At 40.9% G+C, this 25,954-nt stretch overlaps 1 protein-coding gene across 15 annotated transcripts in view; it reads left to right on the top strand.

The window, feature by feature from the left end:
- Nucleotides 1-25,954, top strand: part of svila (supervillin a) — a 105,204-nt gene that overhangs the window by 36,896 nt on the left and 42,354 nt on the right. For 3 of the 15 annotated variants that reach the window (XM_038723871.1, XM_038723869.1, XM_038723882.1), the window contains exons 1-11: nt 3,130-3,611; nt 8,415-8,478; nt 9,758-9,846; nt 11,160-11,223; nt 11,325-11,467; nt 11,557-12,265; nt 18,755-18,838; nt 20,794-21,684; nt 22,153-22,320; nt 22,988-23,022; nt 25,431-25,495. In XM_038723871.1, the coding sequence (XP_038579799.1) occupies nt 3,554-3,611; nt 8,415-8,478; nt 9,758-9,846; nt 11,160-11,223; nt 11,325-11,467; nt 11,557-12,265; nt 18,755-18,838; nt 20,794-21,684; nt 22,153-22,320; nt 22,988-23,022; nt 25,431-25,495 (2,370 nt within the window). In that variant the 5' untranslated portion in view covers nt 3,130-3,553. Of the gene's footprint in view, nt 1-3,125; nt 3,612-8,414; nt 8,479-9,757; nt 9,847-11,159; nt 11,224-11,324; nt 11,468-11,556; nt 12,266-18,754; nt 18,839-20,793; nt 21,685-22,152; nt 22,321-22,987; nt 23,023-25,430; nt 25,496-25,954 lie in introns of those variants that run through there. The other 12 variants (XM_038723867.1, XM_038723868.1, XM_038723886.1 and 9 more) reach the window with 10 other exon arrangements.

Raw genomic sequence — 25,954 nt, 5'->3', positions numbered from 1 at the left:
ATTAGATTTAAATTTACATTAAAATTAAAAAACTGGCTTTCCCCAGTTAGTATAACTTCCTGTTGGACTTTGTGGCTGTGATGTGTAGCAAAAGTAATCCCTCTTAATGTAGCACTACACATTTACATACACATTCCACATATCTGTTACAGCACACTTATCAGTTATCACCCAATAGCACAGGACTGAATGCCAAATAAATACAATTTCTTTTAAGTCCATCTGTTCGTGGTTTGCTTCTGTACATGGTTCTTCATTTATATGCATACTTCTTTTCAGGGGTCGTTATTACTCTAAATACTGCAGTCCGTCACAAAGATTAGAGAACAAGAGCACAGTCGCATCATTGCAGCAACATGTAAGGTCTTGCACATCCTTGGCAGTAAAGACTCATCATTGCTAATAACAGGGTAGAAACCGTCTGGTGGTTTTGTAGGTTTGATGTCATCCCAATAGCAGATGAGTCAGCAAACATTACATACAGCCAGATGGTGGTAGGTGCAGAATTGATGACAACAGCTTGGGTAGTGAGACCTGTTTTGATTTGCATTTGATTAGTCATGAGTGATCGCATTTTATGCCATTAAAGGTGCTTCACAGAGCATTTTTGCTGTTATTAAATAGTTACACATTAATTTAGAAATATTGCTTGTGTAGTTAGAGTAGATGTCAGAAGTTCAAAGATGGGCTGATATCAACTGTACTTTCTTTTGGGGAAAAAACAAACAAAATGTTATCTGCTTGAAGGCAGATTAAAAAGCTTATTTGATTAAGTATGTGGCAGGTAATAACTGGAATTACTGTTTGTTGGAGGCCAACTAAAGTAACAAAGAAGTGTTTAACTTGTCCAACATCAGAACACTATGAACTAAACAGTGCTCAAACTATGTTATACTTTCATGTACACGTCATAGGTCGGTTCTGGCTTGGGACTTTTATTGCATGTCGTTGCCAAACTGTGTCATTAAAAACTGCCAACAAATAAACATTTTTGTCATGCGTTACTGCAGTCTTGGTTTTTCTTCCACAACTACAAATGTCGCATTTTCAGAAGAAAAGTGCACTTGGTTCTGCTGGAAATTGCAGGTGCAAACACTGTAAACAGTTTTTAATATGTCTGACGACGGCTAACGATGCACATTTTGCATATTGCACTCTTTTGTTCTCCGTAATAGTGCCGGGAAAAAAAGATAGCCGAAAGAGAAGTTCAAATTCTGGCTCCCATCTTACCTCCACACAGCTGGCTAATCAAGGCTTGAAGTGGGTGTAAATGGCAATTTTTGGAAAGTTACAGGTCGGACAGGAGGCGGTTTCTGAGGCAACACCACAATCTGACAATCCGATGATTCTGTCGGAGTGGTCACTTAAGCTTTGAAAAGAGTTGGTGTTAAAGCTGAAAGCAACTGAAATCGGTGTAGTCAGTGAAAGCATGTGAAGTTATTATTAAAAAATTAAGCACTATTAGCAGTTGAGTTGTGTCTGTTTGTATGTGAGCACTGAAAGTAGCACCCAGAACAGTTGGAGATGCACAAAGTTATGGATACTGTAAATAGTCAGTTATGTACTGTAAGCAGTGACTGCAAATAAATTGGTAATAAATCTTAATTTTAATTAAAATTCCAATATCAGGCTGATATATTGGAATCTTAAGTTTTGAACCAGAAAAGAGTGGTGAAAATAACATTGTGAAAGGGTTGCGTGCAGGTAGCACTCTTCCCATCCACTCACCCCCAGCGTGTATTGGCAGGTTTATGGTGTGTGTGTGTGTGTGTGTGTGTCTGTCTGTCTGTGTCTGTGTGCGAAGTCCACACGCTGAGCCAGATGAGCTCATCTCAGAGAAGGATCCAAACATACCACCTCTAAAGTGTACAAACCCCAGTCATACAGTCAGGCTCCGTCTTCACACACCGATGTAGCATTTAATGGTGGGCTGGACAGTTATTTTGTGATGAGCCTGGTCTGTGTGGTGTTTTTTAAATTTTTTATTAAAACAGTCCGACACCCTGACTTAGATTTACAAGATGTTTAGTAGAAGTACACGGAGTACTGTGTATTTTGAAAAACACAGCAAGGGAATAGAATTCTCGGATTGCTTTTCTTGAAAAACTGGCATTTGTGACTGATTTCATCCACTAGATCTGTTTTATATTGAAGCCTGTGTTTGCCGCTGACAGCTTTTGCTGCCGAAAGATAAGATACCGCTTTCCCATCAGCATCTGTAAAGCAGCGTTGGGTTCTGCGCCACCCTCGCTGCAGTACAATGCTCTCAGTACAATGATAAGCATGTCATTGTCACATTGATGCATAGCTGAGATGTGTATATGTGTGCTGCTGTTGTAGTTTTTGGCATTCACTTACAGCATAATCATACTAGGAAATAGGTTTATATGCGCCATGACTCGCAGGGAATATCGCTTTATGCATGCTTTGGGACTTACAAACACTTTTGAGGAGTGTGTTAAAAGCAGAATTGTGAGGCTGTCAATAAATCAACCTCTTTCTCTTCCCCATGCGCCTCTTTTCAGTTGTTTCTGTGTTAAGCATAATGATACCATTACTCACAAGTGGACATAGCAGAACTCACGTTCTCTGTCTCTCTCATTACCGTTTATGCTCCCTCTGTTTTTCTCTTCCTGACTTTGTTTCACTATTGCTTTTTTTTTTTTACCTTGTCTTTGTCCCTCCCACCTCCCCTGTTCCTTTCTTTCTCTGCATGCCTTCCTTTTATTTTGTCCCCACTGAGATGGCTGGAATTTCTCATCTGGCTGAGAGGGTCATTTTAACTTTCTCTCCTCTTCCCCAGCTCACTTTATTTCCACTCCCATCCACCCTGCCTGTGTGCTTTCTCTCCCTTCCTTCTCTGACGCTATGCACCGGTTTCTTTGGCACCCCGCTCATGTGTGTGAGCCAAAGGGAGGCAGCACTCTCCTGGGACACTTCTAACTATCTCTGTCTCTCACTCTCTCTCACTCTCACTCACTCACTCACTCACTCACACACACACACACACACACACACACACACACACACACACACACACACACACACACACACTCTCTCTCTGTGCCTGTGAGGCGTTCAGTAGCATGCAGGACACTCTGCTCCAATCTGTAGTAGGGATGGGGCCTGATTTTCTTTTCTTGGTTAATGAGCTTAGCCCGTGCTGAGTAGCTTTTAGCCCTGCAGATTGTTGTAGTGGGCACTGGTTAGTCCATAGCGGTTAGCAAGGGGAACCAGAGTGGAGGAGTGAATCTCAGAAGGGGCAGAGCTGCAGCCACAGCCTCACCACTCCTCTGACTGCCTACCAGGACCACCTCTACTCGTATCGGCACTGCGGCTGGGACGTTTCTCTCTACTCTCTCCCCTCCCTCCCTCTCCTCTGCATCTCTCTAACGCTACCTGACTCCCCTCTCTCTTCTTCTCTGTCTGTCCCGGAGCACTGACGAACTGCTTTTTGTTGCTGCATCACCTCCTCAGCTGCTGTCCCTCTTTCTGCCCCTTGTTTCCATCTCCTTTTGCTCTTTTCTGCCTTACCCCTTACTTTGTTGCAAAAATGTACCGGAACCCGTGGATCTCGAATTACCTGACTCATGTCAAGTTTTGCAGCCAAGGTAAGAGCAGCGACTTGGGGCTCTGCAGCTCAGGGCAGAGCTGAGATTTGAAGCTCACGGCTCAGAGCTTGGGGACAGGTTACTCTGGTAGTGGAGCTGGGAATCTGAGCTCTTAGAAGTTGGCAGGCAACTTACCGCAGACTCCCTTCCTCTCTGCTTTCTAGCCAGCTGTCCTTGCACTGCAGCTGTAGCCTCCAAGGACACTACGTAGCAGAGATAAGGGACTCTTAACAGTGCAGAGGGCTCTTTTAGGGAAGAAGCTATTTCTAGGCTCCACAGCCTCTTGGACTTAGACAGAACAGAAGTATAATAGCATACATGGATGCATTCTGAAGCTTTACCTCTGGGGCTGGATAGCAAACCAAATTCATTAGATTACCGATATTGTTAATTTCTTATCATAATTGTGAAATAAATAAATTGCTTGAATTTCCAATAACTAAACCTCCAGTGATCTAACCAGAAGTTTTTGGTGAACCATGACATTCTAATTTGCACTGTTGACCAATAGCAATCCTCCTTGACGGTGCTGACCTTGAGGGGACAGAAAGCTGAAATCCAAATTGAAGAAAGTTAATGTAACTTATTAGCTGTGTCACCATCCCCTTTATTTAACCTCCTCTGACAGATCATACATTGCTCCACAAAAGAATGTTTTTTGACAGAATAGAGAGAATTTATAGTACAAATGCGTTATGTGTTATTCTTCCGTTCATTCATAATGAGCTGACTGACAGTTAGCAAACTAGCTAGTTAGCAAACAGATTATTTTCGCTGTGCCACTTTCTGTTGTGATCTAGAAGGTGACAGAGGTGTGGATATTCACTCCTCTCCCATCCCGCTCCCACAAAAATAATCTTGTCCTGTCCCAATCCCATGACAAAATTAAAAAAGGAAAAAAAAAATACCTGTACCATCATAATCCTGGAAGAAGGACTCGTGTCCTGTCCCATCCTGCTCCAGAATCAAAAAAATAAAATCTGAAAATAGCATTTTAAAATTAGCATATTAGAAATGCATATTTGTAAATAAAAAAACTGACTATGATTTCCATCCCGCCTGCTCCTCAGCCTCTATTGTGATGTCATAGACTCAAGTTTTATATGGGTAAAAAAAACTTGATGGATGATTATACACTGCTGACTGGCTATAGATCCATGTCTGCCTCTCAGAGTGCTGCTCATTCACACTCTTCTGTATTATTTTCTCGATGAGAACTGAGTGTTAAGATCTGGCTTCTCCATGCTAAAAGGGCTGGGAATCCACAACAGGTGGCCCATAGTTTCAGGCTGCTATGCAAGCAGCAAGACTGTTTTTTCAGGAAAGGTTGTTGGAGGGTTTAGATGTGTCAGTGTAGCTGTCCTTGTTCTCCGTTTCCTCTCCAGAATTGAATTTGAGACTGAGCTGCTTGTATACTCATTGTTATTAGTGTTAAGGCCGTAATTGGCTTATTGTCAAAGTCCACTGTTTGTAGCCATGGCCTCACATTCTGGTTCTCCATCTGTTTTTTAATTCTTTACTACTTAAGCCTCCCTCAGTGAGGCTGACGTTACAGCTTGAGTCTCCCAGCAAGCAAGCTGAAGGCAGAGTAGGTGGGCGACTGTTAGAGGGGATGTTAAGATTTAAACATGCGGGTACACACGCACATGTAAGTATGATGAAATGCAGACAGTTAAAGAGTGACTGGTTTCCTTTTGGGCTCACTGTAATCCCAGGAATCAAAGTTAATCCTGTATCTTAATTTGGACATATGCTGAGCCCCTGATGCCTCTTTGGTTACCACACTGGGTGTTTTTGTGTGGAGCAAGTAATGTTGTTTGATTGACATACTCTTCAGTCCTCTTGTGAATGGTCCCCCATTTATTTGTATGTTACCCTCAGTTCAAGGTCAGACTTGTCAGAGCAAACCATTCCCAAACTTAGTGTCTTTGACAGTGTTATACAGTCTTTGTGCTTCACACCTTTGAAAGCTTCACATAAAAGGTTTTCTTCACTGCAGAGCCTGAATGACACTCCACTGAATCATGTAATCATTTTATCCTCATGTTTTATCAGTGTGAAGCCGCTTTTACAGCCTCATCAACACACACAGGACACGGTGCTGAGGAATTCCTGGCACATTCCCTCCCAGCTATAGCAGCCATAGTGTTTCTGTAGATTACAGCCAGCATCAAAGGCTATGCCACATCTGTGATCATTGTGGAGGTTTTTATGCCTGTGTCTAGAATGACGAATATATTGAGGCACTTGGGTTTTCCAAGAGGGTCGCCTGATGGCTGTCATGCCACTACATATGAGGTGTAAAAGGAATACAGTTCTGGGTTGTGGAGAACTCTTAGACCTGACAATAGCCTCAGACAGTTGCCCCCTAGCAGCTAACTAACCTTTATTGTTACATCTGGTTTTGTTTCACACTCTTACTGAAAGGAAAATTCTGGGATTTGTCAATGTGGGTGTTACTCTTGTATTTTTGACCTTTATGACTGTTGGTCATAATGACATTCTGCTTGCCACCTGCATTGTAGAGATCTGGGAAACAGGAAAAACATGTTGGTTGGTGCAAAGAGTGTGAGCCTCCTACAGCTTTCCAAAGATCTTCCATATAGAGATCCTTTCAAACACTTGTTTTTCGATTCAGACCCTAACCATCTAATTGCATTTGCTGCTACTACTTCACTAGCATGCACATTTATTAAATCAGTAGTATGCCATAGCCTCACCATAACATAAACAAAACCAGCTGACCACCACTTCCTCTATTATAATTCAGTCAAAGCACATATAGGCATCATACACACACTGCCAAAATCAGCACAAATTGCTCTTTACCAGTGACTGTATCTAAGTAAGTCAAAGATAGATGTCCAATAATCTGCTTATAAATCATAGATGTTCCTTTATAACTTCAGATCCTGCTTAGTAATTTTCATGTTTCAATGTTTTTTTCAGTATCAAAAGTAACCCATTTGATTGCTTTCTCTACATTCATGGTTACAGTGCAAAACAAAACTGTTAGGAGTTAATGCAGCGTGCGGTGCTGATTGGATAAAATGAAAACAAATACAGGCAAAGAACGGGGCTCTGGCCCAGAACCTTTTTTTTAACATTGCAAAAAATATCATAAAACCTATGTTAGAACATGTACAGAACAACATTTCTAAATAGCCCAACTGAAAATAACAGTACGTGGCCAAGCCATGTAGTGACTATACTGAAAGCTTGTAAGTAAAGAGAGTGAAAACAGAGCAAAAATCAAAGGGTTCAAGGGGTTAATGTAAAATTGACATGGTGTAGGTGTTACTGTGGAAATTCAGAGATTTGACTTTTCATCCACTGTGAACAATATGTGAATAATATGTTAATGTCTCAGTTAGTAAACGATGTGTGTGTGCAGGATTTATCAAACTCTTGTTTTATGCTTTCAAATACCTGCTAGAATGGCGTCAACCTAATCTTTGGATCATTGTCAAAAGAAAACACAATCGGCTCAGATAACCAGGATTATCATTCATGCGATGCAAGGAATGAGCCATGTTTTCATCAGCTGTTTTCCCACCCAGCTGAAACAATACACGACTATCTCCACACACATCCAGGCATAACCCCCTCTCTAAATAAGCCTTCTTTCTTCTCAAATGTTGTTTTGCTTAAGTAGGAGGGATTTAAAGAATCAACCCAAACATCTTTAATAAGGACTAACAGATCTGGTATGAGGGGTTAGGGGTTGGTGGCCTCGGGGGAAGAAGTTAGGGGTTTGGGTGGAGCAGTGAGGGAGTCGGGGGCGTCACGCGGCCCTGAGGTGAACTCTGACAGGGTGGAAGTGGGACCACATGTTTGTCCCAAAATTGCACTGCTCTGGCCACTCTGAGGTCCAAGGGCAGCCAAAACCTCACGTTTGAGGTTTGGAGTCAGTAATTGAAGCAGACGCAGGCATTCCTTAAAGGGATGTTCCACAAAAACACGCATTCACACACAAGACTGTTTATGATGCTTAATACCCTCTAATGCCCGTGTTCTCGCTATGCGGCTGTTTCTCTGTAGGCAGGTGTTTATGCCACATTTTTCCCTTTTTATTGACTTGGGCCATTTTCCTAATAGACACCAGACTGTAATAGGTTAGACTGTTAAATTGTTTGTGTCTAATTGAGTTTTATAACATAGCTTCATAATAGTGTGTGTGTGTGTGTGTGTGTGTGTGTGTGTGTGTGTGTGTAAGGTTTGGGGAATAAGACAATGTGCTTTCTCTATCTCTTCATGCTGTCCCCTATCTGTATTCAGGGCGAGTATAAAAGTGCTGCCCAGAGACAGTGATGTGCTTGACTCCTTCTGGCATCATCCCAGCTTCACTGCACTACAACCTTGACGTGTGATCAGACTTTACACAGAGGCAGTCACTCCTCTATCAAACCCTTTAAGCTATGACCTCATGCACAGCATATTTACTGAGACTTAAGATGGAGACAGTCACTCTCTGGATATAAGTGCAGTGATGATTTGTGTGTTGCTGTTTATGGGGGTTTGGAGGGGTACAACCCCTTTACACATAGCTATTATTTGATGTGATTCAGTCAGGCAGGCGGATTCTTGTTTTCCACATCATTTGTTTTTTTTCTGTTGAAGTCCCCTTAATTAATATGGTTCTGTGCCAAGGACCTGCAGACAGACTGGCTGGTTCACCTTAAGATGCCTCGTTGTTTTCTGTTCATTAAAAGCAAAAACTGAACGTCCTGCTGTCCAAAATTAAAATTGGTGGATGGGCATTGTGACATGACTAAATTTTAAACTCTTATTTTCTGTTGACAGGACTTGGGAGTGAGACCCCCATTAAACTAAGCAATCCAAGATTGCTACAGAAGAGAGCTTTGAGGTAAGAAATGCTGAACTTGGTGTGTTAACCAGGTTCATGATGTTTTTATTTCAGTTGTGTTAAGTCACTTTGTTAAATAATCTGGTAAATAAAAACACAGGTCCTTTATAAGAGATCATTTGAATATGAAAGATGCCATGAGAAAAGGCTGACATAATTTAATCATCATCACATTAAAGTCTAACATTTGAACATTTCTGTCTTTGGTCACTGCTAGTAGTAGTGGCAGACAGCAATGCACATTCAGAAAGCAATACATAGACTGCACCATTCCCAATCGGCTTGTCTTATTTTTCTACAAACAAAAGCTTATGCCCTCTGAATGAGTTTAAAGACGCCAAAATGGAGGTATCCATTAAACACATCCTTGTTGTAGGACTCTGATTGTGGAAACAAACAGATAGCAGCCTACCAGATGAGGCTTGGGTGCTTCTGACAGTGCCAGTGTCCAAGCTCAATGGGAAAGTAAAAGATAAGCTAACTTTGTTGCTTGGCAGTGTAAAACCTCTCTGCTGGAGCATTAGTAAGATTGCTCAGCATCCTGTTGTTGGCCGCATATCAAATGCACCTAGTATGCGTATTAGCCTCTATTTAGAAAGTTTCCTTTACGGCTGTGAGGACGTCGGGCACTGTGACACCAAGTTGGTGCCAAACTGTGTGGTTGTGGCTATGGCTTGAAAACTGTGCATGTTGGAGGATTTCAGTGATGAAAACAGATGTTGTTATGATAGAAAAAGGATCTACTATGTCTGTGCATATCAGCGTGTTGAGAAATTTGTGGGTGCTGGAATGGACAAAACCACAAAGTCATGTTTTCCCAATTCTTCCTCATTTCAGTAATCTGTTTCCAGCTGTTATATAGCTGTATTGTAATGTTGTGGTTTTGATTCAAATCCATAAATGACTTCAGCATGTTTCTGAGAGAGAAATGTGCTGGATGAGGCTGAGGGCGTGACGGGGGTAAAACCTTCTCATAATTTCAAGCTAAATATTTGGGGATTCAAGACTTCATGACATTTACAGGTTGAAATCCAGATGGATTGTTTAGATGATCAATTGCTTGTTTTTGTAGCTTCATCCACAATCAACTGGCTGATTCATTCAAACTGATCCTGCTTCCAGCAACATTTTTCTAGGATTTGGATGACTTTTCGAACAAATTCAGATTTATTCAGTGAGCCCCTTACAACTGCTTACACTTTTAGTCTATAAACAAGTCAAGTTTCCCACAGCTCAGCCCTGTTTCAATAACAGTTGGTATTTTTTCTGCACCCCTCAGCTTCCAGAAAGAATTCTTTGACGAAAAAGACGACCCAGCCAAAAGCACCAAGGATATAGATGTTAGTGTCTTGGCCAATCTTCCCAAAGGTGAGAGAGGTTTTTCCCTGCTTGCAAATGGCCTTCACAATGTCAACTTTCCCAGGGTTTTTGAAAGTCACTGTTGTGCAACTGCAGCCTTTGTGCCAGGTGGATTCATGTCAAGATTTGTCTAAAACCAGTTTTTCTGTAAGCAGTGCTCACAAATTGTACAATATAAAAAAAAAGCTGCTCTCTGTTTTCTTGATAGCGTCCATTTACTCACAAATGTTTGTACAGTAAAGAGATACGGTCCTATAGAGGTTTCTGGGGCTGTGAAGTCCTACTGGATGGTGAATATAATAGTTTGATGAGCTGTTGGAGGATTAGCTTTTTACAAGTTGTGATTTGGGCAATGAGATAGAAAGTATGTACATGTGAAATTGTAAAAAAATTAAATAAAGAGTTTGATGACCGGAAAAATAAAACCGGTCATCGAACTATTTTTTGGACAATAATGCCAGACCACCACCCTTTCTTGTGATGTACACAAAAGTTTTGAATGTTGTAACATAATGAAACTTTTTTTAACTTGACAGGAATACTTTAGATAATAAGGGTTGGGTTTCAATAGCTGGTTCCATTTTGGATCCGATTTCCTTTTGGCTTAATACCTGGATTTTCTAAACTTAGACTAACACATTTCTTATCAACCCGTTTATCTCTCAACTTCTTGCACTTTTTTATTAACAAAAGATCATTTGTGAGGGAAATTGTAAGAGTCATCTCGAAGGAGAATTTAGCTCCCAGCTAAATGTTTACACTTATTATATGTTAAACCTGCAATAATAGATTTTTCTGGCCACTTAAGGCCAGAGATAACAAGCTGTTAACTCAACACCTGCATATTATTGTCTTATAAAGTTGTTATGGCCAACATGTTAGCAAAGCCTGTGCTATTTACCCATCATGGAGCTGCATCATTATTCATTTGGAGTTTTGTATATGTCCACCAAGTGAATACAAGGCCAATATACACTCTCCTTTTAACTTTGTTTAGCTCTCAACCAACTTGTGGGGTAAATATCTCTTAGCTCTTTACCTGCTAAATGAACTGCTTTGCTCACCAGCTAGTCACTGATGTGCTGGACAGGTAGTGTACAGTGGGGTCTGCTGCTGCTGAACCCAACCCTACAGATAATAGACAATAGAGCCTTGATTAAGAACATTGCAAAGAAAGAAAACAATCTGCCACCCAGATCTAACCTGTGAATGTCCATTACTGTCTAAACGAACAGTTTGGATTGATTAAGATGGCACTGCTAGGGCATATGTTTTCCTGTTCATTGAGATATAATAATATTATGTTTTCATTCTTCCTTTAGTCTCTGAATTGAGGAAACGATTTGAAGGCATTAGCACAAGCACAAGTGACTGGGAAATGAACAGGTGAGAAGGCGACGATACATGCTGCAAACGTTTTTAATAATGTAACGTCTGAGGTTGACTACCTCTTACTTCCTGTCCGTTTGTGTGCCTGTGGCGTGTAGAAAGGAGCGTATTGCTCGGCGGTTGGAGGGCATTGAAGGTGAGATGCATCCGTCTCTCCTGCCCAGTTTGGTGGCCAACCGGCTTCTGGAAGAGGACACACCACGATACACCAGGGCCTCTGACCCTTGTGAGCCCTGTGGTGGTGAGACAAGTACATTACCTGGACAGTTTTTTAAACTTTTTTATGCTTAAATGGGAATAATTGACTCATGATTTGTCATTGTTGTGTAGTTACAGTCCAGCGGTATGGCATAGAGGGATTTGAAAGCGCAGGAATGCAGCTAACCGCTCCGGAGCGACAGTCCCGAGCTCGATGCAGACCTGAACCTCAGTCCGCCATCCACACAGAACCTGTCTACAGTTCAGGCCCCACCACCAGTGCCCCAGAGCTGGAGTCCAAGGCTGAACGCATCGCCCGCTACAAGGCAGAGCGGCGCCGGCAGCTGGCAGAGCGCTACGGCATCTCTTTGGATCAGGAGCTAGACCTTGACTGTCCCTCCAGCTACACAAGCACCCGGAAAGAGGCGGAAGGCTTCGGTAGGCAGAAAGGGGAGTTTGTGGGGGAAGAAGGGAAGGACATCACCCTGAGTTCCTCTGCCACTAGCCCCAGGGCAGGACGCACGGCACCACAGCATGGCCACCCCAACCTGGGTTACGAGATGGGTCGAATTATGGTGGACTCGTTCTCAGAGAGGGAGAGGCTGATGAACCTGGAGAATCAACGCCGAGCTGCTGAGCCACCATCCTCTTCCTCATACATGGATGTGACATCATTGTCCTCAGCTGCCAGGGTGCCCGCCAAGGACTCTTCAGTCACAGGGATGCCACCCACTTCACCCAAGCTGAGCAGGCACCCTTCCCTCTCCCCACCTAAACACGGGGTATCTCGTGGGGACCTCTTCATTGAGCAGCAGGCCCACAACATCCTCAGCAGGCAGGGGTGAGTGGTCTTGATCACTGTTCCTTTTTGCCCTCATCTTTTTTTATTACTGCTCTGTGTTTGATATGCCCTTAGTAGACTATTCCCTTGGTTTGAACATGGTTTCCATGTGGACAAGAACACTGCTATCATTACCTTTAATAGATGGACTTGCTGTGGTCCATCAGACTAGTCCATCAGTCATCCTGTTGGCAGGAGTGTGGTTTCAGACCAGGTCAGGCAACCTGAGCTACTCTTGGAACAATCTTTGAGCACAGACCCAGTCCCAATGAGACCTACAGCTGGGCTTACAAAATACATGGGCAGATTAATGCAAAATGAGTGTGTTGTATTCTAGGGATTTCAGGTGGATCTGTTGAGAATAGAAAATTGCTGTACGAAATTCCCAAATGAACACATGCCGGCCAAGCTATTTTGTTAGAAAAAGCTGTCAATGAGGCTCTTTGGGTGGAGTAAACCTCTGGCTCTATAGCTGATCCACATTCTTAAAGAGAATTTGCTCTTCTTTGAGAAGTTCAACAACACAAAGTGCTTTCCTGAAGGATCGTTCCAGTTTATTGCAACTTGGTTTTTGTATTTCCTATAATAATTACAATATTCTACCTCTTATTACCCAAATACTTAACACCTACCACAGCTGACTGTCTGTTAATATCAATTACAGATTTAATGTTGTGGTTCCACTTCAATATTCTACCATACTTACTAACACATAGTTTAGCTTGCACCAAGGCTGGATCACCAAGCAAAATTGTAAAAGCACTTTGGTTGTTAAGATAGGAAAGTGCTATATAAATGCAGTCTGTTCACCATTTACTACATACAAATTGGGGCCAGGTTAGTGTTCCAAGCTAATAAGAACACAGTCAGTGTTTAGGTTCTGGGCAAAATGAATTGGGGGGGACTCACAGGGGCCCTTTAGTTCTTTTTTGCCCACAATTTTATGTCTCCGCTTCGGGTCATGGCTAGACTGGATTCTAGTTTTGTCACGACTTTGAAACATAGGTTACATAATATGTAATATTATTGTAATGTTTAAAAGCTGAACAGTGAAAATGCTGGGGTATGCAGGGTCTACACTTTACTAATAGAAGTAAACCGCTGACATGAGCTATAGCTGTCTCTCAAACTCTCACATAGAGTCTAGACAAAAGTGTACATTCTTGCTACAACCCCCAATAGTCCACTTTGGCCATTAGATCTGTATTTGACATCATAGTAATAAGCATGAAAAGGAACAGTGACATTACGCTAACCACAGAAGCTGTGAAAAGTGAAAATTAGTAGCTGGTTGTGTATTTATATTTCTGCGGAAGTTTCTTATAGCGGTAGTATTGTGCTCATTTTCATGTTTATAATCTTATTTAGGGGTTGTTCCAGAACAGGTTTACATGGTTTCATTTTTAAAAAACACCATAGTTTTTGTCACACTGCACATTGCTGCAGCTCCTCTTTTCATTATGTGTTGAAGGCTCCGTTTTAGCTGTGGAGTGATATATCGCACATCTACTAGATCTTTGTTGGGAGTTGCACATGCGCAGTTCCTACTTAAGGACTTATAACCAATCAGATCAGCTGAGTAGGGCAGGTCCCGAGAAGCCGGTAATCACGGCTTCGGTTCAGCTGTATATCCCCTTACCAGCTTAGCAACATGGACTGGAGCAAGAGTTTCAGAGTGGTGTTATTAATCTGTAACAAATATATCTTTCATCCATAAAGTTATAACTTTTGGAAGGAAGAGGAGAGGCAGCAGGCGGACGTCTTGTCACTGTGTGCTGAGTGTTTTTCCACCTGTGTTTTTAAAGGTGTGTCGGACGAGCCTCTAGGCGCGCATTTTGCTGTGATGTCACGGTATATAACTCAATAAAGGAGAGGGAAAAAGCCAAAAAGCATAATATGACCTCTTTAAACCTGCAGTGCAGAACTTTTCTCTCCCCTTGTGACAATGAGAGTAATACATTAACACTATCAAAACGTGCTTATGACGTATGCCTACAGGTGAGCTCTCCCCAGCCTCCAGTTCAGAAATAGTTACAAAAATACAGGGACATTTCCGCAGTTCCAGGACAATAATCCCATGCTTGTCCTCGCTGTCGAACGCGCTTTTTTTTTTTTTTTTTTTTTTCTGTAATCCTTCCTCTGCATCCAAGTTTCTTTTTAACTGGGGCACTTTTCTTGGATGCTTCTTAGGTTTTTCCACCATAGGTTCTGCCATACTCCAAGTTGCTGTAGCGTACTCCATCGCAACAGTTACTCCAGAGCCATGTAGAGAGAGAGCTGCGTCATCCCCATTAAATTTCAGTTCAAGTGGCGATATCGGCATGACTGCATACAATACTTCATAATTGTATAGTTTATTAAATTATTCATGTATATTACCACAATCTATACAATTATTGTAAAGATAAATAAACAAAATAAACAAACAATCATAAATGTTCTCTCCAATGGACCTTGGGTTGTTCCCACCTTTAGCTCTGGCTAACAAATCATTGCTTGTTGGTGGTAAATGCATCCTCACCAGCATGCCAGTGCTGGAATGATGCAACAGACACCAGATTTAAAAACTGCAAAATACAGAAACATTTACTTGGCAGTGATAGGCTTAATTAGCATTGTGTGAACACGTTTGGCAAGGGCTTGAATTTAACATTTATATTAGGGCTGCTCAATTATGGCAAAAATCATAATCACAATTATCTTAGTCAATACTGAGATTGCAATAATTTAACGCGATTACTCACTGACTTAGGAAACATATGCAGTTATTGAACTTAAAATAAAATTGAATACTTCATTTTCAAAAATTATTCTATATGCATTACCCCATAAATCCCAAATAGCCTATGAAATAAGAAATAGTAATCCAACATTATTAACTTTAAATGGCATAGTGTAAAATGCAGTAGGCTAAATCCCAACCCAATGGTGACAAGTCATGGCAGTTATGGCACCCATCATCTTGGCTCAAGTTGAGCTAAAACTGCCAACAGCCTGGTTGAGAGTGAGTTTGGGCTTTTAGGGAGGGGCAAGAGCCACCACTGTAAAGGAAACGGTTGCACTGCATTTATAACACAAGAAATAAATGCAAATGCAAATGCTCCGTATTTGTATAGCGCCTTTCTAGTCTTTTCGACCACTCAAAGCGCTTTTACACTACATCTGCATTCACCAGTCATACACATTCATACACTGAGCCTAAGTGCTCAAACGGAAACTAACATTCACACTCATTCATACGCTGGCGGAATAGCCACAAATAACAAGAGCATCATTGCGAAACTGAATGCCAAACAATAATAATTTAATCTTGATTATCTTATTTTCATAATAGTTGGAAGCAAAAATCATAATTAAAAATATAATACGATTTATTGCACATCCTTAATTTATATGCAAGTCCTGCACTCCTGCTTTAACCACATTCTGATCCTTATGGCATGTTAACTTTGTTGTAATCATTAAATCATGTGTACATTTACCTACAGCTATCGTCATGTAATCATTTAGACCCATGCTGTTCATATGAACAAATGAACAAGCATGCAGTAGTTCACCAAATAATGTTATGTGGACTCACAGTGGGCAGAGAGGGAGATATAAGGAGTGAAGGCATAATCTAGGATTTTTGTTCCACTGCTCACAAAATTAGGTATTCAGGAAATACATCATTGTGAGCGCTGATTATGTTTCTTCATATAATGGGCTTTGTCCAAAAGTACACATATATAGCAAAACAAAATCAGGCACTTGTATCCCAAGGTCACAAAAAGGCTTTGCTTCAGAAAGTTAGGTTTAGCATTTTTATCATCTGATTTTAAAGACTTACTAAAGTGCTATTTTTAAAAGTATTAGTGCTTTTATCTGAGGGTAAGTACTAAGTAGTGTTTTGACTCCACTACTGATAGTACAGATGCTATCAGCTTGAGCACCTCTATATAATGGATCTTTCTTCCTTATTTCTGATGTAACCAGCTGGCCCAGCAATGTTCTTGCCCAGGCTTTGGCCCTGTAGTCCATGTTGCTGACAAACAGATGATGATGATGATTGTATAGCTGACTATGCTGTCATTACCTATCTGATGTTCCTGTCTGCATCACCCTCTCTTGCCTGTTCCTCAATCCCTCTCTTAGGTTTTAAAACTTGGCCTGTGTGTCTATGGTGCAGGGGAGGTGTTGTGTTACTGGGCGGCTCAGTGTGCCTTCACATTCAGATCTCTGACCCACAGCTGGACTTGATCAAGTCCAGCGAGGCCTGTTGGGAAAGAATGAGATAGGAGAGCGCCCCCTCTACCTCTTTTGAGGATCAGTGGGACCTTCAAAATTCTCTGACATTAATAGCTACATTTTAGGAGTTAACTCTTGACCTTGGAAACTGTCTGTCTGTTTTACTAGGCATAGTTCAACATAGTTTTCTTTAAAATGGTGTTTTAAGATGCTGTCAATTATCAATGTTGGCCAGCTTCTTTACATTGCTTCTGGTGGTGTCTGGACATATTCAGTGTAGTTATCGGCCCTTTAGAAGAAGCCATTTGTGTCTATTTATTCTTTAAAGTATGAAAAACATCTTCCATCGAATTATCTAGGTTATCTCTGCCATTAAATAAAAAATAAACAGTCCTGTTCTGATTTATCATTCAATTTTCAATCAATCAAGTGGGGTTTTTTTTGTGAAAAACTGAGCTCTAGACCAGGACATTTTCTTGATTAAATGTAGCATTGAAAATATTATTATGACATATCTTTTAAAAAAGAGAGAAAATAGACCCAAATAGAGAGGGAACTCCAACTTTGCAGCCGTGTGATGATTTATCAGTCAACAAGCAGCTGTGGTCTAAAAGAGCAACAGTATAATAAAAGTGTCCTTCAAATGAATGTAATGTCATAGCAACTATATTAGCTTTATTGGATTGGACAGTTTAGAGGCAGAGAGGAAGAAGATAGAGGGGTATGGAATGCGACACAGGTAGGGATGGGTATCGTTAGGATTTTGCATACGACTACTCTTATAAATACTCCTTATCAGGTTCATTTTCATTAGTAAATAAGTGCTTTTTAAGCAGCTCGGATGCTGCAAAAAGACAAATAGCCTATTCACTTTTATTAAACAGTAAATAAAGTATTGTTCAAACTATTCCCTTTTTTCCCACTGACCAATGAGGAAAACATATATTGAAATTGGTCCAGTATTGAGCGAGCACACTGCAGTCGGCAGAAGTGAAACTGGGCTGCAACTTAATCCTTCTGGGCTATTGTGCATTGTCAAAGTATCTCCACTGACATGCTCAGGTTGTTGTTGTTATAAACAATACTGTCGAAAGGATGCCTACAGAGAAATACCTTTTTTTTTTTTTTTTAAAGAGTAAAATCCTCTTGTTTAACCTGAAGCACTAGCCACTATATAGCTCTGTTCAAAGCCACCAGACTCCCTCGACAAAAAGAAGCTATTTTATCTTGCAGAACATGGAGTTGCTGGTCTATCCCTGCCTGTTTGGTTAGTTTGCTTGTGTTACTGTGTGTCTTTGGTTTTTTAAAAGCTTAAATCACCAAAGTCGCACAATAACACAGATAAGCCGAACAAGTCAGCTGTAGTAAAAGTACTGTTTTTGTCAATGTAGTCTGGTGGCTCTGAGCAGATTGACGTAGCGGCTGTTTCTTGCTAAACAAAAATAATCTTACACTTTAAAAAAAAGTTTTATTTCTGTAGGGACCCTTTCCACAATTTTGTCAGATACTCTGATAGTTATTATTATTATAATAATCTGAGGCTGTTGGTGGCAAAAATAAGCACTTTAGTGGATGAACTTTGACGATGCACAATTTCTGAGAAGGATTACGCCTAGTTTTGCTTCTACTGACTGCAGTGCCCTTGTTCAATACTGGACCAATTTCAAAAAGTGTTGTCCCCATTTGAAAAATAAGCTCCCTTTTAATGAAAGTGATTAGGCTATTTTTCTTTGCGCAGCATCAGAGCCAGCATGACTCATCTGCCTTTTTGGCTGTGGTAGAATGAGTTTGCATTACCTCTGAATATCTTCTTCCACAGATAAGACCACAGTTAGACAGGTCTGAGCTGTGTCTCAGATACAGTGATACAGTCAAGCACTGTTTTTATTCCACAAAACGTATGTGCACTCTGTGGCCAAATCTGATCGGTCAAGGGACATATTTCTGTTTTTCATTGCTCTTCACTTAAATATAAAAAATAAACATTAATAGTTCAAATGTTATTGAGTGTGATGCCTCTCCCAAAACCACTAACAATGAAATGTCTCACTGGGGAGTAAAACTTGTTTTCTTAGCAGGACTCTGCTGGTGTCCAAGCCTATTTTCTCTAACTGGTCAAGCTCAATGTGAAGTCAGTGGTGTGTGTAATCTAGTGGTGTGTCATTGTGACTCCGGGCTGTGCTGGAGCCAAGAAAAATGGCTGAATACTGAATCTAGACTTTCACTCAACTCACATCTCCCACCGGCTTTCCATTGGTACAGTGTGAGGGCAAAACTGAGCACTGACTGGTTCCTCCAGACTGATGCTGAGGGCGACACGCATTCTCTCATCAACTGGCCCTCGAGGTACACCCAGTTTGTTTTTTTCTCACCCCAGTATCACCTGCCATGTTGCCATTCAGCTGGACTTACCAAAACTCATGAACCCTTATGAGTAGTGCTTCTTAAACTGTAGGTCAAAACAGAACCCAGTACTGTTCCAAGACTATGCTTTCTGTCTTTTATTATCTCATAGTGTTAAACCTGGTTTACTCAATTTGGGTTCTGGGCTGATTGTGTTGTGAAGACACATGTTTAAGAACCTCTGCTTTTGTGCTTCAAGAGTCAGCTGACATCACATCATGATCATCCTAATTGCCAAATGCTCCCGTTCCCTTTGCTTCGGACCATAACTTCATTTCCCATGTTGCTGTGTTCAGTTTAATTCCCATGTGAAAATAAAATGTTTGAAGAAAACATTATATTAAGCATACTAATGAAGATGATTGGATGATTAAACACTGGGTAGTGATGTTATATTGCTTCTTTTCCTAGATACTGACTTTACATTTTCTTCAGGTTTTTTTTTCTTTGCCTCTCTCTACATATCTATCAATAATCAGTTGAGGTAGGTATCTCATATAGGAGTATCATCCAGAAAACGAGTTTTGGTACAGATGCTAAAACGAACTTGTTTGAGCTGAAACACATTGTTAAATTTGGTGTGATTTATACTATAAAGAGGAATATTTGTATATCTGGTGTCGATCACAAACATTGATTTCTAATTGTGCTTAGAAATCATAGAAAAAAGATGTTCTTCAGATCTTGTCTTATAATGAGCATGTTTGGAAGTTTTCATCCATATCAAAGTAATCAAATGACATAGGGCTGCAACTAACTATTTTCATTGTTGATTAATCTGTTGATTATTTATTCGATTCAGTTGTTTGGTCTATAAAATGTCTGAAAATGTAGATCAGTGTTTCCCAAAGCCTCAAATGATGTCCTCAAATGTCTTGTTTTGTCCACAACCCACATATATTAACTGTCATTGAGAATGAAAGAAACCAGAACATATTCACGCCTATTATACTGCATTTCCAGTCCTATATTGTAGTTCTGTAACTCCTGTATGGTAGCATGATTCAAAGTTCAAAAAAATAATTTTCTATGAAACAAGCTGTAGATGCTCCTGTCTCTTTAAGTTGGCTCTTAATTTAATAGTTGACAACTAACTGATTAATGGTTGCAACTGTAAAATGTTACTTATCTGTACATCCATGGGTACAGTGCAAACAGGAATTGCTAATAGTTGTTTCGGCATTAACCCTTCATAGTGCAGATTTGCCCACAGCTAACTCACTGAATCCATGGCAACATTATGTTTCCTTGCTTGCATCCCCCAGTGGGAACTGTAGTACCAAAACTAAGATTATCCCAAATAAAAGTTAAGAAGTATAACTATGGAGTTCACATACATACTGTATATTTTCTATGTGTTGAAAACCTGTGGACATGCAGGCCAAAAACTAGAACATGTTATAAATCACAACTTGCATGCACATTTATGGTATTTCTAAGTAGCCCAACCTATTCTGAAAATATTGATATATGGCAATCCTAACGATGCATGAACTCTGCTAAAAGCCTACAAATAAAAGGAGTAAAAACCGAGCAACAAAGTCAAAGGATTAATTGACAGTAGTGGATTAGTTGCATCCCTACTTTCAGTACCTAACTCTGATGAATATGAACATGTTTTCTTCCAGTCTATCAAAACATGCCAACATTCATCAGTGGATCATCATTCAACGTTAAATGTAATCACTTTTGGTACTCTATTCTAAGGACACACAAAATCAGCTCCTCCCATCATGCTGAATGGCGTATATACATAAAAGTCCAGATAGGCGTAGGTTCTGTTTTTGTCTGCTCCTTTTATCAGACCATGTACAATAGTCATCTTTATGAGTTTAAAATACATATGCTGTGTTTATTTATGTTGTACAGATGTTAACCAGCCCTTTGTTTCCCTGAAGAATCAGAGTTAGAGAGAGGCTTGCCAGGGAGGAGGGCAGCCAGAAGAGCCCAGAGCTGGGAAATACTACAGAAACCCCAGTGTACCGCAGAAAATTTCAACACCAGACCCAAACCTCTACACACTACCACACAGACCCACCAGGCCCCCAGCAAGCTTACTCCAATCCCCAACTCCACCCCGAGGCTCAATTCACCCGACCAGGGCCACCGGGAGGACAAGAAGTTGGAGGTTACCCCAGTTACCTGTCTATGGCCTCTGGTCCCACATCCAGAGCCGGAGGGCAGCTGCAACAACAACTGCAAGAGGAAGAGACTGAGGAGTCAGAGGATGTGAAGACAGAGGGCCTTCTGAGGAGTAGGAAAGCAGTGCTGCCCTCTGAGATTCGCCGCAGGGAGAGGAGCACTGAGGACCCATGGAGAGGAAGGGGGGAAGAGGAGCAAGGGATGTCCAGGGTGCTCAGTCTCAGGCAGGCAAGGGAGTCTGAGGCAGATGATCCAGCAAGAGGAGGAAACCGAAGCAGAGCCAGGCTGGATGAAACAGAGCACACTGCCCTGCAACCATCAGGGCGCAAGCCCAGAGAGCGGGAAAATGCCATTTATATCCACAAAGGGGCGGTTGCCACCCACATCCAGCCCAGAGTGGCACATGCAGGCCCAGGAAGCTCCAGCTCCAGCACAGCCCGGAGTCGCTCATTGTCAGATGCTGGGGATCCACGAGGGTCCAGTCAGAGCAACCTGCAGCACCAGGCCCAGGACCCCCAAGAGGTCAGGGATGGTGAAGGTTTCAGTAACCGAGAGAGTCACAACGACACCGGGGTGTCAGTGGCCCTGCTTAGACATTCCTACATGGAAAGCACCACCACCCCCCCAACCAGCCGCAGGAATGAGCTGTAGGTGGCAAAGTCAAATGCTACACCGCTGCTACTCATTGGCTGGCTGCTCTAGAACTCAGTGCTTGTTACCTAACATCTGCTGGCTACTGAATGACTAACAAGCAACTAAGGCTGGAGTGAAGTTAACATCAAAGCATAGTTTTCAGAGTTTCTAATCTGTAGAAATGGTATTAATGCATTATTCACACAAGTTCCTAAGCTTTTTCTGATGTTTGTTTTTTGTTCTTTATTGGCATTGTGACTTGTTTGGGTCCAATGAACATGTGCATGGTGTAATCGCTAATAAATCTGCATCGTCTTGCTCACATACTGATTTAAAAACCAGTGATGTGACTAAATATTCAAACCTCTGCTTTTAAACATTTTTGCTACCGGTCCTTCTTCATCGCTCCCTCACTACACTGTATTTTCTCTTTCCTTTGGGTACTCTATCTGTTGGTCCCTCTCCTTGGGTGGCCCCTCCAGTGAGGTTATGGGGGAGAGGGCACTCGCTGGCTACGAGGCCCCATGGAGAGGGGAGAAGGACAGGGGGCGCAGGCCTCGACAGTATATCTGTCCTGGGGATGGTAGAAAGACCTCAGAGAGGTTTAGGACGCAGCCCATCACTTCTGCTGAGCGCCAGGAGACTGATAGGTACTGCTCTGGACTCAAGAATGTATTGCCGCGAGTGAATGCTAGAAAATATCCGTATGATGATGCATGTCAAAGACATAACATGATGTTGATTTTGAGTGATTCTATGCATAGGAATGTTGATTCCAATCAGGTTAAAATAAATAAAGAAATAATTTGATTGTATTTCGATAATCCATAATCAGATTAATAGCATGATGTGGATCATAGTTTACCACAGGTCAATGGTTGTGACACACACAGTCATGTACACGCTCACTTTGTCCTTGATTTTGCTCCTCACTCTAGCAACATTAGCAAGCAAGGAAGCTTAAAGGTCAAAGGTCCATCTGATTGGGCCTTGGCAGTGGTCATTGCATGTGACTATACCAGGGAAGCATGAATTGGCCTTTGTTGGTAATCACTCCCTGAGACCATGGAACTGAACAGACTTGTAATGCCGCCTAATTCCCCAGCTTAGTCCGCTTTACTTAAATATTTCCCTTTCTTCACAAAACACTCGCTGTCACATTTCCAGCATACCAGAAACGACTGCTTTTCACTGCATCACCTCACCTTCTCTGTGACTACCTAGATTCATTTTTCTTTCTAACCAAACACCACCATACTGAATTAAGCATTGTTGCTAGCTTTTGCTAATTATCTTTTTCTTTTTGGACTTTTGAAGGTCCTGTGTGAGTTCAGATCTTGCTTCCACTGAAGGTAAGTCTTTTTTTTTTTGTCCCGGCTAAGATTTGAAGTTTGTTTAAGAGTGAATCATGGTTTTCAAAACACATCAATAACATTATCTGGACATATGGTACACATATTTGGTCATAAGTGGTTAGAGTGCAAGTATATTTGTTGATGAACATAGTTACAGACATTTAGGATGTATTACAATGAATGTGTTCTCAAGAAAATAAAAAAACCATAAAGCTCATGTACTACTGTAGCCTCTGGCGCAATTGTTGGCTATCTTTAGTAGAATTATTAGCATGGCTGTTGTATGTGTTTGAGCTATGAGATTGCTTGGCTGGGACTTCAGTTGCATGTTTAATGGCACATTTACAGCAATAAAAGTGATGCACTTTTGTTTGTAGCTAATGAATCATATGTTTTTAGTTACATGATGTAATTTTGAATTAATGCTACCAAAATCAACATTCACACACTATATTTAGGTTCTTTAAAGGGTATTAATGTCACCATAAACTGACTGAAGGACTTGTAATTTGCAGATAACAACACTATTCTCTGAGTAGAATAAAATATTTCATCATTCTTTTGTCTTTGATGGGCTGAGTTGAAGAGTATAAAAAGTATTAAAAAATGTTAGGTTTATGATTTAGTTGAGTTGCTTTGCATTTAAATTAAGCCTGCTCTGAATCATAATTGCATGGTTTTAGTAACAGGCACTGTTATCTGCTAGTCTGTTATCAATACTACTTGTTACTGGTGCTTACAGTAGCATAAGAGCACATCAGCTCCACTGAGGGCAGAACCCTCTCATCTGTTTATTATAAGCACACGCTCAGCTGGGACGCATTTTATATTGGGCTCAGTACAGCGGTGTCGATCAAAAGAGAATAGTTGTTTGGTGATGTCATGTCATATGTCTTGCAGAGATTTGTGTGTATGCAGACATGCCTCTCACACCCGTCTAGCTCTGCAGTGACGCCAGTCACAGGTTTATGGTTTATCTTTGCTCCCAGCTACAAACCCAGATTGTACTGGTGGTGGGTAATGATAAAGATAATTATAGTGATGGAGATCAATGGACACTTAAAAATGTGTTGCTTTGAAATATTCCATCTATTGTGACAAAAGAACACTCTTTTCTAAGACACAACAAATGCAATTTAGTTGAACGTCTCAGCAGTGCATTTGCTGTAGGGCTGCAGCTATCGATTATCATAGTAATTGACTATTCTACAGATTGCATCAATTAATCAAGTAATCGGATAAGAAATACTTTTGATTGGCGCCCCCAGTACCGGGATCAGCTGTGCAACTCACTTCACTGTACTTCCCAAACTCACAGACTCTAGCTGGAGAACAACAACAACAAACGCATGGTTGGACATTTACAACTAAGAATTGTGCCTAGCAATCATTATTTAGGTTAAACGCTAACATTACCGTTACCTTGTTTTCGAGTCCACTCCTTGGACTTGATGTCTAGACTGGATGCTTTCTGCTCAGATGCTGAAGCATTGCAGTCATGCTATTGTGGTAGGCTGGTTCCGGTTTACAGTAGACACGCTGTACAGAGTTGCTTTCTTTTAACCTGAAATGATCCCATACTTTGGACACTTTTTCTCTGGCCAGTCTCTTCTTTGTCTCTCGCTATTTTCTCTCTCTTCGTCTATTTTGCAATCCATGCCATTAAATCACGTCGTCTTCACTTCACAGCAGAAGCATTGAGGCTAGGAATTTCCATTCATGCATTTTATGCGTCAAGTTACTCCGGTTTCTGAATGAATGAATCGCTACAGCCCTAATTTGCTGTCATATATTAGTTGCCCCAAAAGCAGATGCCGCAGTTAAAACTCAAATATAAATGTTAAATAGTCATACTGTATCTTCCACTCTGTAAATGTGATGCAATTGGTTTTCACTCTTTTTGAGTTTCCTAAAAATCCGGTCTCCGTATAAAATGTATGAGAAATAATTAACTGTTCAGCCTTTAACGTCTCCTCTTATCTTTCAACCCTCCCTCAAGTAGCCTCAAGGTTTTCTCTCCCATATGTAATACGGTATATTCTGTACAGTTCCAGCCTATAATTGAAACTCTATGATGTTTACACTAAATCAGACCCAAAACTCCATGTTTTTATGGTTGCACCGTTCCATCAAACTGAAATATTCTAGATATCTTGGACATCATTTCAAACACATTTACCCAAAGCATGACATATTTGGTATTTTTAGAAACTCTAGTATCTTCAATAGAATTTAAAATTAAGTCTTGTACACTTTAAAAATGTGTAGTTGATCAATATGATCATAATTCACCAACCACTCGGGCACTGCTTGAAAGATAATTTTGACTTGTTTTTTTGTGAGAAGACTTTCAAAGGTTCTAATGTCTCTGTGTCCTCTTCCCTCCTGGCTTCCCTTCTCTGTAGCTGATGAAGAGAAGCTAGATGAACGGGCCAAGCTGAGTGTAGCAGCCAAGCGCTCTCTCTTCAGGGTGAGCTTCAACTATCGCCTATATGTCCTTTCATTTCTGCAGATCACATGCTGGTTCCAGACATCAAGCATGGAGCAATCTGCTTCCAATCAAGAACACAATCATTGACACTGTTTTTTTTCTGTCTTCTCACTACTGTGGGGATTTAGAGATAAGAACTTGGAAATATTCGTGATTTGGTTTCAGCACAGGCATTTCAATGGAAGCGTTTTAATTTCTTAAGCTCAAGATAGTATGTACTTACATTTCCAAACACCTTTGATAATAAATACGTCCCTAATGTCCCTCAATTTTCAATTCAATTTCAATTTCTTATCCAGTTGATACTTCAGTATCCAAATCAAGTATCAGACCCACTGTCAAATAATCCCTTGTTAAAGTCTGTAATGCCCATGCTTCATCAGACTTTCACTTCTTACAAAATCTTACAACAACCAAGTTAACTCTTCTAAAAGGTTA

This window comes from Micropterus salmoides, unplaced genomic scaffold (assembly GCF_014851395.1).
Source record: "Micropterus salmoides isolate LMB-PRFRI ecotype aquatic unplaced genomic scaffold, ASM1485139v1 Ms_hic_scaffold_1, whole genome shotgun sequence".
NCBI classification, from domain to species: Eukaryota; Metazoa; Chordata; class Actinopteri; order Centrarchiformes; family Centrarchidae; genus Micropterus; species Micropterus salmoides.
Note: the sequence above shows the minus strand (reverse complement) of the source record. Positions and strands in the feature narration are given on the sequence as shown.